This window comes from Ylistrum balloti, unplaced genomic scaffold (genome assembly GCF_031769215.1).
Source record: "Ylistrum balloti isolate Yb309-2 unplaced genomic scaffold, AGI_CSIRO_Ybal_v1 Utg371186, whole genome shotgun sequence".
Taxonomy (NCBI): Eukaryota; Metazoa; Mollusca; class Bivalvia; order Pectinida; family Pectinidae; genus Ylistrum; species Ylistrum balloti.
In genome coordinates, this window is record NW_026782646.1 from 104,800 (window position 1) to 117,769 (window position 12,970).

Below are 12,970 nucleotides of genomic sequence, written 5' to 3' on the forward strand. Positions count from 1 at the left end.
TTCAAGTGACCTTGACGACCGCGAGTAATAGTCGTGCTGTATCTTATTTTAAAGTGAACAATATTGCGAAATACCCTCTGAGCATTAAATGCTTGATATACTTACAAAGAAGACATATCCTTTTACAACAGTTCTGTCGATATTACATACATATGAGAAATACTAGTGAGGTTTTGTTGATGATAGGCTCTAACTGTTGTTTACGAGGAAATAATTAGCCTTGCCAGTGAAACATTTAATGTAAAAGCCAATGTTTGCAAAGGTTCGTAATAAGGTTGAAAATTCCCATGGAAACCACACACACTTGTTACTGATCTACCAGCGAAGTCAATCCGGGACCTTTGTCTTTGCTACCAAACCGCTTGCAGCTGCTGCCTCTTTCCCTCCATGACCCTTACACTGCGGTGTCAGTATGATAATTCTCGATCTCGATACGACATTGCTGTGTTTGCTCAAAATTGACTCAGATCTACACGAAATATAGATATCGTTACGTCCCCAATACGCTCCAAAGACCTCGCCACTTTCCGAGAGATAGCAAGTATTGGCACGTTGTGGCGAAATATTCGTTCATTGTCAAATAAACCGCAAAAAATATTGATATAATTTTTTAAACATAAATATAGTTGCGTTCTTTAAACGATGTGGAAATATCGTATCCACGCTTAATACCAGTTTGAAGTACAAAGAAATATGGCCTAAACTGTTGCAAATCGCTACTCTACTCAACGAATATTACCGTGGTAAGTTCATTTAACACAAGTAGAGACTGTTAGTGAATTAAAATTATACATAGAATGTATGTTATAATTCAATAAGATACCGGAATTTGATTACTTATGTCCATTTTAAGGGACGAAATCATAAAATTTGTAGAATTGGTGTAAATTTGTCCACTAGCTTGAAAGTCCACTGATTATTTCGTGCACAAGCCTTCAATAAATAACGTTATTTTGATGTAAATAGATTATAGAAATGGCGGATCATAGACTTTTTATTTACTCCTATGCAAATTGCATACAAAAATCTAAAATTGATGTTGAAGAACATTATAAGATGACGCGGTGCATAGGGATCTCATGACCTTTCATTTTTATGTAACAGTATTCTCAAGACCAATGTTTTACATGAGAGCATCGTTATAGAAACACGCAAGGGGAAGTAAATATTCCACTACATATGTTACCGAATGAGAAAGGGTATTTCCAGTATTTATACCCGGTATATACAAACAAGTCACGTGAAATGTGCAGTGAAGCAGCTTTAATTGTCAGTGACTCTTGGTTAACCAAAGTGCTAGCATTCTAGATATTAGGATTAATCTGAATATTTTCCCTCCATATTAATTAACTCGCGTCACTCTGGAAATATTACAAATAGTATTTATATGATACACGTAAAGGCGAACACAGATTTGAACCCTAGTCCAATGGACTAATACAGGGATGTATAATATGATGTATTAAACGTCCCTGACTAACGTAAAATCTGGCGGAATGATTTTACTATCTAGAGTACCTGTGATCCGGTGTGAACTCCGACAAAGTAGCCCCTTAAGTGTGTCGAGTACGGTACATTCAGGTCACAGTAAGTGGACGTTCTCTCGGCGTCAGTCAAGATATACAAACACTTTAAAACATTGTCTTTGTTCGACATAAAGTTCTATATCTCCTATACTTTGCATAAGTCTTCTGACAACCATTGGTAACTAGTTCGTTATAGGGTATCTATAAAGCCACGAAATCGAACTTTTTGCAAGAATTTCATAAAATAAACAATGCTGACAGTATTCAGAATGAGACGATTTTGCCATTTATCCAAGGTTTAGGTCTGTAAATTATAGCAACAGAATGACTGTGAAATTGGATTTGAGTCTTTCAAGTATGCAATGTAATTTAATATTTACGGCCCGAACATTTTTGTGATAAGTGATTAATTTAATATTTACGGCCCGAACATTTTTGTGATAAGTGATTAATTTAATATTTACGGCCCGAACATTCTTGTGATAAGTGATTAATTTAATATTTACGGCCCGAACATTCTTGTGATAAGTGATTAATTTAATATTTACGGCCCGAACATTCTTGTGATAAGTGATTAATTTAATATTTACGGCCCGAACATTCTTGTGATAAGTGATTAATTTAATATTTACGGCCCGAACATTCTTGTGATAAGTGATTAATTTAATATTTACGGCCCGAACATTCTTGTGATAAGTGATTAATTTGATATTTACGGCCCGAACATTCTTGTGATAAGTGATTAATTTAATATTTACGGCCCGAACATTTTTGTGATAAGTGATTAATTTAATATTTACGGCCCGAACATTCTTGTGATAAGTGATTAATTTAATATTTACGGCCCGAACATTTTTGTGATAAGTGATTAATTTAATATTTACGGCCCGAACATTCTTGTGATAAGTGATTAATTTAATATTTACGGCCCGAACATTTTTGTGATAAGTGATTAATTTAATATTTACGGCCCGAACATTTTTGTGATAAGTGATTAATTTAATATTTACGGCCCGAACATTCTTGTGATAAGTGATTAATTTAATATTTACGGCCCGAACATTCTTGTGATAAGTGATTAATTTAATATTTACGGCCCGAACATTTTTGTGATAAGTGATTAATTTAATATTTACGGCCCGAACATTTTTGTGATAAGTGATTAATTTAATATTTACGGCCCGAACATTCTTGTGATAAGTGATTAATTTAATATTTACGGCCCGAACATTCTTGTGATAAGTGATTAATTTAATATTTACGGCCCGAACATTTTTGTGATAAGTGATTAATTTAATATTTACGGCCCGAACATTCTTGTGATAAGTGATTAATTTAATATTTACGGCCCGAACATTCTTGTGATAAGTGATTAATTTAATATTTACGGCCCGAACATTTTTGTGATAAGTGATTAATTTAATATTTACGGCCCGAACATTCTTGTGATAAGTGATTAATTTAATATTTACGGCCCGAACATTCTTGTGATAAGTGATTAATTTAATATTTACGGCCCGAACATTCTTGTGATAAGTGATTAATTTAATATTTACGGCCCGAACATTCTTGTGATAAGTGATTAATTTAATATTTACGGCCCGAACATTCTTGTGATAAGTGATTAATTTAATATTTACGGCCCGAACATTCTTGTGATAAGTGATTAATTTAATATTTACGGCCCGAACATTCTTGTGATAAGTGATTAATTAGGATTATAGTATGAGTTAAATATATAACCAATTTATCTACTTGTTGATCAAAGAACTGTAGAACTGGACATACAACAGTTATTATAAAGCAGTTCTGAGTAGATGGAAAGATATGACACGAAGAAAATTTTATATTTGCAGTGATGTGTAAGATTTTCAATTTCAATACCACTCCTGCAAATGTTCACATGTCGCAGTTGATGGTACCAATTCTTTAACAGCTGGCACAGAAGCTTACCATACCGATAGACACATAAAGATTGGGAAGTTTACTGGTCGTCATAATGTTTGATTGAGAAATATATACCTATTCTGATATAACGTGTCCGATATGAAGATAGACATGTTCGAGTTTTCTTCATGCTGTCTCCTGTGAAGGCAGTGTTTCGTTTCCCTCTACCATGATAGACATTGTGTCTCCTGTGCTATGTAGGTAGTGGTTCGTTTCCCTCTGCTATGAGAGACATTGTGTCTCCTGTGCTATGTAGGTAGTGTTTCGTTTCCCTCTACTATGAGAGACATTGTGTCTCCTGTACTATGTAGGTAGTGTTTCGTTTCCCTCTGCTATGATAGACATTGTGTCTCCTGTGCTATGTAGGTAGTGTTTCGTTTCCCTCTACTATGATAGACATTGTGTCTCCTGTACTATGTAGGTAGTGTTTCGTTTCCCTCTGCTATGATAGACATTGTGTCTCCTGTGCTATGTAGGTAGTGTTTCGTTTCCCTCTACCATGATAGACATTGTGTCTCCTGTGCTATGTAGGTAGTGTTTCGTTTCCCTCTACCATGATAGACATTGTGTCTCCTGTGCTATGTAGGTAGTGTTTCGTTTCCCTCTACCATGATAGACATTGTGTCTCCTGTGCTATGTAGGTAGTGTTTCGTCTCCCTGTACTATGATAGACATTGTGTCTCCTGTGCTATGTAGGTAGTGTTTCGTTTCCCTCTACCATGATAGACATTGTGTCTCCTGTGCTATGTAGGTAGTGTTTCGTTTCCCTCTACCATGATAGACATTGTGTCTCCTGTGCTATGTAGGTAGTGTTTCGTCTCCCTGTACTATGATAGACATTGTGTCTCCTGTGCTATGTAGGTAGTGTTTCGTTTCCCTCTACCATGATAGACATTGTGTCTCCTGTGCTATGTAGGTAGTGTTTCGTTTCCCTCTACTATGATAGACATTGTGTCTCCTGTGCTATGTAGGTAGTGTTTCGTCTCCCTCTACCATGATAGACATTGTGTCTCCTGTGCTATGTAGGTAGTGTTTCGTCTCCCTGTACTATGATAGACATTGTGTCTCCTGTGCTATGTAGGTAGTGTTTCGTCTCCCTCTACCATGATAGACATTGTGTCTCCTGTGCTATGTAGGTAGTGTTTCGTCTCCCTGTACTATGATAGACATTGTGTCTCCTGTACTATGTAGGTAGTGTTTCGTCTCCCTGTACTATGATAGACATTGTGTCTCCTGTGCTATGTAGGTAGTGTTTCGTCTCCCTGTACTATGATAGACATTGTGTCTCCTGTGCTATGTAGGTAGTGTTTCGTCTCCCTGTACTATGATAGACATTGTGTCTCCTGTACTATGTAGGTAGTGTTTCGTCTCCCTGTACATATATAACAAAAGCTCTTTTTCTTTTGTAGATGGTGTTTTTGCTTTCCTATTCTGTGCTCTTTACACTATTGTGCAAACTGTTTCTTTTGATTTTTTTTTATTATTATTTTATAGTTTTTAATGGATGTTGTTCAAAACACTTTAGTCGTCTTTTGAGATATGTAATGCTTAATAACTGTTTCGAGGTGCAGATTTTGCAACACTTAGATTATGCTGTATTCCATGTTTTATTAATACCTTGCAGAACTTTCGTCTATAACTGCAAGAAATGTATTCCCAATATCAAAACACAAAAAACTAGAGGTGTTATAGCCTTGGGCGTACGTAACGTAATCTTCACATTTACTACATGTACAATGGCATACGAAAGTCGGTCCACAGACAGTTTAAACTGGTCGGATGAATTAACGATTAAATGTTTTACACACGTCTAGTCTGGTACTGATAACGAAATAGTATGTAAATCCTACCACGCCACACAACCGGACATATCAAGTCATCTACTTCAGCCCAAGTGAAAACCCGCCAACAATTTACCTAGCTTTTGGGAATTGTTTCCGCGGTGTACCGCTCCGCACTAGATCACGTGGCAGTTTTTCATCATGTCTGTTGGAAATGTCTTATTTATATTTACATTGTGTATATACCTTGTGAATAAAGTACTGGTGGTGTGTAAACGGAAGTAAGTGGACAAGAACACTAGAAATAGGATCGGAGGGGAAACATAAGTATTGTAAGGTTCGAAAAGGACTAGGAATTGGGGATGGGAGGGGGGAGTGGGGAGGGGAGGGGGGAGTGGGAGTGGGGAGGGGAGGGGGAGTGGGAGTGGGGATGGGAGTGGGGAGGAGGTGGGAGTGGGGAGGGTCTGCTTCAGGGAGCCGGAGTACCGATGGAAAGGCATGTGATCGCGCAGTGGACACCTGCCTTTACACAGTCCAATCCGGGGCGTTATTTATTGCCAAGGTTAGATATTACCGATACCTTTCTTTTACCACTGGGGAATCGCCCACACACACAAGTACAATTTTCCTTGATATTACGTCGGGTTTTAAGTTATTAATCCACAATGTTTGAAGTAGACATGTTCTCACGAGATTGGAATTCGTTCAAGAAAGGCGTTTTTGTAGACATCAATATATATTTTTATCATGTAACGTTTAGAAGCTACGCTGCAAACATATAATTTTTAATTAGTTCAATTAGGCTTAAATTCACACACCGTCCCACAGAAACATAACTAACAAGGTTCAGGGTACAACCTGCTTGATTGGTAAGAACTGTAGGCAGACACGCCAAAGCTGATCATTTAGTGAAGGAGTCTCAGTGTGGATATATTCCTACTTCTTTTAAGTCATACTTGCTATAATACGATGTCTATCTGTCAAACTTCTGTATATTTGGCAGTCACCAGGAGACGGAGACTTTCTTACAGTATTTCTATTACGTAAATCAGTGAGTCCTTGAAATAATGTGGCCCATCTGTTCGGAACAAACGTTTATCAACTTATATAATTATGCAGTTGTTATTTTTATCAATTACTGTTTAGGTGGAAATGATTTTAGGGTAACAGACAATTGTTAACACAGGCCAAACCATATAAAAATCTTAGCTTAGTTCTTAAACATAGTAAAGTGAATTTGTACTCTAAGATGCGAATATGAAATCGGGTTTTAATTGACCAAATTATCTACTATCTACAGTGTACCTACTATCTACAGTGTAACTGCTATCTACAGTGTATCTACTATCTACAGTGTATCTACTATCTACATTGTATCTACTATCTACATTGTATCTACTATCTACAGTGTATCTAATATCTACATTGTATCTACTATCTACATTGTATCTACTATCTACAGTGTATCTACTATCTACAGTGTATCTACCATCTACAGTGTATCTACCATCTACAGTGTATCTACTATCTACATTGTATCTACTATCTACAGTGTAGCTACTATCTACAGTGTATCACCAATCTACAGTGTATCTACTATCTACAGTGTATCTACCATCTACAGTGTATCTACTATCTACAGTGTATCTACTATCTACATTGTATCTACTATCTACAGTGTAGCTACTATCTACAGTGTATCACCAATCTACAGTGTATCTACTATCTACAGTGTATCTACCATCTACAGTGTATCTACTATCTACAGTGTATCTACTATCTACATTGTATAGTACAGTACAGTATAGTATAGTATAGTACAGTATAGTATAGTACAGTACAGTACAGTACAGTACAGTACAGTACAGTATAGTATAGTATAGTATAGTATAGTATAGTATAGTATAGTATAGTATAGTATAGTATAGTATAGTATAGTATAGTATAGTATAGTATAGTATAGTATAGTATAGTATAGTATAGTACAGTACAGTATTGTACAGTATAGTATAGTACAGTACAGTACAGTATAGTATAGTGCAGTACAGTACAGTACAGTATAGTATAGTATAGTACAGTACAGTACAGTACAGTATAGTATAGTACAGTACAGTATTGTACAGTATAGTATAGTACAGTACAGTACAGTATAGTATAGTACAGTACAGTACAGTACAGTACAGTACAGTACAGTACAGTATAGTACAGTACAGTACAGTACTGTACAGTTTAGTATAGTATAGTATAGTACAGTACAGTACAGTATAGTACAGTACAGTTTAGTATAGTATAGTATAGTACAGTACAGTTTAGTATAGTACAGTACAGTACTGTACAGTTTAGTATAGTATAGTACAGTACAGTATAGTATAGTACAGTACAGTATAGTACAGTACAGTACAGTATAGTACAGTACAGTACAGTATAGTACAGTACAGTATAGTATAGTACAGTACAGTATAGTACAGTACAATACAGTATAGTACAGTACTGTACAGTACTGTACAGTTTAGTATATTATCTTTTACTGTTTCAGCGAATTATCATACAATAAAACTGAGTAATTAAATCGGGTAACATCGACATATTATGGAGATCGGCGTTCCCCATATATATCACCATCACATACAACACATTAATATTTAGTGGTTCAGGTACCACATAAATGTAATTGTTTGATTATCAATTGGTATTTACATGAACGATGTGAGATATTCTCAAACGGCTACTGGTTTTAAATCAGCCTCAAGCTGGTCCACATTTCGACGCAGACTGAAATAATTTTGCAAACTCTGTCACAAATTAGCTATGATCATGATACATTTTAACTTTCGTCTCGTCGACATTATTAATTAAACACGTGTCGCTATTATCAAGGTTTCGATTTCACCCTGAAGCTATTTCCGTGGACGTCCTAAATGTATCGTTCTTGTGACAAACACTTTTTCATTCTCTATTTACATTGCAACGATAATAAAAACCAAAAATAAAACAAAACAAATAGTTAATGAGTTTGTCGTGACAATTAATCTCGTGTCATTACAAGCTGTCGTATCAACAAAAATTATCTCGTTATCAAAGTACCTAATGAATTATGGGTAATAATCAGTGCCTACCGTTAGTATCAACCGCCCCATTTATAACAAGATTATCGCTGACACTGGTGGAGAAATGTTTATCTCTTGTTAATGATAATCACATTGATACAATACAAAGTATCAATACACACCAGAGATACATTGATACAGTAACAGGTATCAATACACACCAGAGATACATTGATACAGTAACAGATATCAATACACACCCGAGACACATTGATACAGTAATAGGTATCAATACACAACCGAGACACATTGATAGAAGTATTATATATCAATATACACCCGAGACACATTGATACAGTAATAGGTATCAATACACACCCGAGACACATTGATACAGTAATAGGTATCAATACACACCCGAGACACATTGATATAGTAATAGGTACCAATACACACCCGAGACACATTGATACAGTAATAGGTACCAATACACACCCGAGACACATTGATACAGTAATAGGTACCAATACACACCCGAGACACATTGATACAGTAATAGGTACCAATACACACCCGAGACACATTGATACAGTAATAGGTACCAATACACACCCGAGACACATTGATACAGTAATAGGTACCAATACACACCCGAGACACATTGATACAGTAATAGGTACCAATACACACCCGAGACACATTGATACAGTAATAGGTACCAATACACACCCGAGACACATTGATACAGTAATAGGTATCAATACACACCCGAGACACATTGATACAGTAATAGGTATCAATACACACCCGAGACACATTGATACAGTAATAGGTCTCAATACACACCCGAGACACATTGATACAGTAATAGGTATCAATACACACCCGAGACACATTGATACAGTAATAGGTCTCAATACACACCCGAGACACATTGATACAGTAATAGGTCTCAATACACACCCGAGACACATTGATACAGTAATAGGTATCAATACACACCCGAGACACATTGATACAGTAATAGGTACCAATACACACCCGAGACACATTGATACAGTAATAGGTATCAATACACACCCGAGACACATTGATACAGTAATAGGTATCAATACACACCCGAGACACATTGATACAGTAATAGGTCTCAATACACACCCGAGACACATTGATACAGTAATAGGTATCAATACACACCCGAGACACATTGATACAGTAATAGGTCTCAATACACACCCGAGACACATTGATACAGTAATAGGTCTCAATACACACCCGAGACACATTGATACAGTAATAGGTATCAATACACACCCGAGACACATTGATACAGTAATAGGTCTCAATACACACCCGAGACACATTGATACAGTAATAGATATCAATACACACCCGAGACACATTGATACAGTAATAGGTACTAATACACACCCGAGACACATTGATACAGTAATAGGTACCAATACACACCCGAGACACATTGAGACAGTAATAGGTCTCAATACACACCCGAGACACATTGATACAGTAATAGGTCTCAATACACACCCGAGACACATTGATACAGTAATAGGTATCAATATACACCCGAGACACATTGATACAGTAATAGGTATCAATAAACACAGATTTTAAGCTGACATATATATATTTGTTACCACAGAACACTGATTTATCGATACCACATCGCTTTGTAATCTTCTTGCGTATCAGTGTATAAGTTAACATGTCAATGAATGTGAACTGGTGTCATATTAAATTAATCTTCACAAGTTATTAAACAGTGGCCAATATACATGTATTATTTATATTATTATTTATAGAACATAAAATCCGATAGTTCTATATTATTCCAAGAGTCTACGATATTCCTAGAGTAGTCAATGGTTCAAGGTTGAAAGGTCAAAACTCTCTGTGTTGTAAAGCAAAAATCAAATATCACGTAACGATATTATTTGGCGAGAGGACTTACTTGGTGTTGGTGCTGGTGTGGTCACCCTGTCTTTTTCAGCAAGGTTGTTCATGGTATCAGATAACATGGAGATAGAATTGTTCAAACTTTCAACATTGTTCGATACTGCCTCCAACACTTCGGAAACATCACTAAACTTGTTCTGCAGTGTTACAGTGCTATTCTCCAAAGAAGACAAGAAATTTGCTTCAAACCGCAACTGATTTGATGCCATTTGCTTCATATCAATTTGTAGTGTTTGAATTTCAAATTTGAGTTGAGAAATAGCCTCTTCCAATCCGTCATTGTTCGGCAAACGTGGTCCACCCCCGCCACCTGGCCTGCCTTTAAGCTCTTCTCTTAGAGTTTGACCTAAGATTTTAAAATCCAAATCTATTTTTCTTTCCAAAAGTCGAAATTTGGCATTAAACATTCTAAACCAGCTAGCAGTAACCGCATCGCTTTGTGGTTTCTCATTTGCAAAACTGCTTGGTTTTGATGCTGAGCTCCATATACATGTCATTATGATCACCCACCGTAAAACACCAAAATTTAGCCCTGCCATAGCGACAATGTGCAGGCAGCTGCTAAACGTATTGTACCGCCTCCGACACCGCTTTATGACGGTGTGATGCTGGGAGCAGGGCGCAGGACGTTTTATATGAACAACTCGCTAAAACTCCGTGGCAAGTGTGCCGGCCAGGAAACTCTCACACTACATCGTCACCTATTTACTGAACACATTATATCGAACCTTCATAGGGTATAAGGTTAACACAGGGAATCTCTAACAAGAAGAAAAAGTAGACTTCTTACAGCAAGCCTAATTACTAAATAGATATAAGGGATGTGAAATGTTTCAGGTGTTGGGCATCAAAGTTCTTCAAAACACTTGTCTAATTAATGTTTTGTCTTGTTTGTTACATTTGTGTATACGTTTTTATAACTGTTAGTCTGGCAGACAAATTTTAATCGACCGTATCGCTTGTGGTTGTTTACCAATTACACCAAAATATAGATTTGTCAGCTTAAGATATATTACTCGTCTACATTTGTGCCTCGTTTCTATCAGATGTAAATGTTTCCTGTTCAATAATCAACGTGTCACATTATGCAACGTGTTGACATCTAAATTTAATGTCTGGCGGTGAACTTTAGATTCACAGAGAGACTACGAGCACTGATTATCTCGTATTCTTATGGTACAACACAACCAACATTTCCTTGCATTGTGTTCTTTTCAGGCAATAGTATGAACACGATTTGCGTGATCGGTTTTAACTTACGATACTTTTTAAGTTTATAATTCAAGAAACGGAATGGTATTTATCGACACATGCGTCCTGACACTGTCCTTAGTAATGCTTACTCAGAGATAAAAAAAAAAAACGATCATGTATATCATTATGTTTTCACATCTCTTTCTCGTTAACGTCGATTGTCCTTCTATGATATACGTTTCGTTGTGCCGGCAATTCTTAATGACACTTTTAAATGAAATTTTAATAACTATACCCAGTAATGATATCACTTCATTGAACACTGTTAAATATTTTTACACATTCATAAAATGCAAAACTTAAAAACCTGGGCGAAAAAATCACCTAGATTTCCACTTCAACATCAAACTGATGTTTGTGCAAAAGGCCGTGCGCTTTATGTAACTCTTTACTTCACTATCAATGATATAACTGATGGCGAAGAGAAAACAATGGAAATTTTCCTTTTAGTGTTAAAATTGATAACGAAAAGCATTTCTCAAATGTGTAAGATATATTGGATGGTAAGTTTCAGCCCTGAAAACTTTCCTCCAGATTTTCTATTTTTGCATTTCAAATTATTAGCAAGGGTTCATTGTGCAAAGGTTCAAGTGAAAGCATCCTTAAACAAATAAACAAGGCTTAGATGAAAAGATGATACACACATTGACTCGTTGGATCATTAGATAATAGATTTTGATATACTGACAAAGAAAAGAGTTTGCCGTTTGTTTTATATATCTTAAGTAAAAGTTGATTTCGTCATCTATTTTTGTGAGATACGGGATAACTTGGGGTTTAACCGACACGCACTCAGACTTTGACCAGGCATCCAGGCGTTAATCTTAGAGACGACATCAGTTCAGGAAATTCCATCTTCTTTTTGCACCCTGGAAATTTTGATATGTCCACTTAACATTCATGTAGTGTGTTAATTGTCGTCATCCTGTTTCGTCAGCTGATTTGTGTATTGATTGACAGTGTGATATTTCATCTTAACATTTGTCCGACAATGTCTCAAATTTCAATGGATAATGTATCCACTATAGGAATATAGATCCAAATTCACCAATTATATATATAGACTTAAACAAAAGTAGCGATTTAGAATTAATCTCTAGTTAATAAAAATAAAAGTCTGGTTTTTCTACCGTGTGCTACGTGTTCATTTTCGTGGGAAAATGTGGTGTTTATCACCATAAGCTAAGTCGCCAATTAGACTCGTTCTTGGAGAACCTCGCTTCTACGTAACTCCGAGGTCTGATACTGGGAAAACCATTAGTGAAGACCCACAGCGAGGTCTCCATGATCGACCAGGATATCCTCCGAATACCAATATACCATTTCATATATGATACATATCAGGAGGAATCTTATAAAATTTGCAGCAATACCCCGTCAGATAAGGAATACTGAATGTGTACCATACAGTTTATCTTTCGTAATGTCCACCTTGTAA

The 12,970-nt window shown here is 36.3% G+C and overlaps 1 protein-coding gene across 1 annotated transcript in view; it reads right to left on the bottom strand.

Annotated features, from left to right (window-relative positions):
* The window catches only part of LOC132561265 (soluble scavenger receptor cysteine-rich domain-containing protein SSC5D-like), a 38,777-nt gene extending 27,927 nt beyond the window's left edge, over positions 1-10,850 (bottom strand). Inside the window, exon 1 of the mRNA XM_060225992.1 lies at positions 10,274-10,850. Coding sequence (XP_060081975.1) covers positions 10,274-10,817 — 544 coding nt within the window. The 5' untranslated portion in view covers positions 10,818-10,850. The remainder of the gene's footprint in view (positions 1-10,273) is intronic.
* Between the last annotated feature and the right edge of the window lie 2,120 nt (positions 10,851-12,970).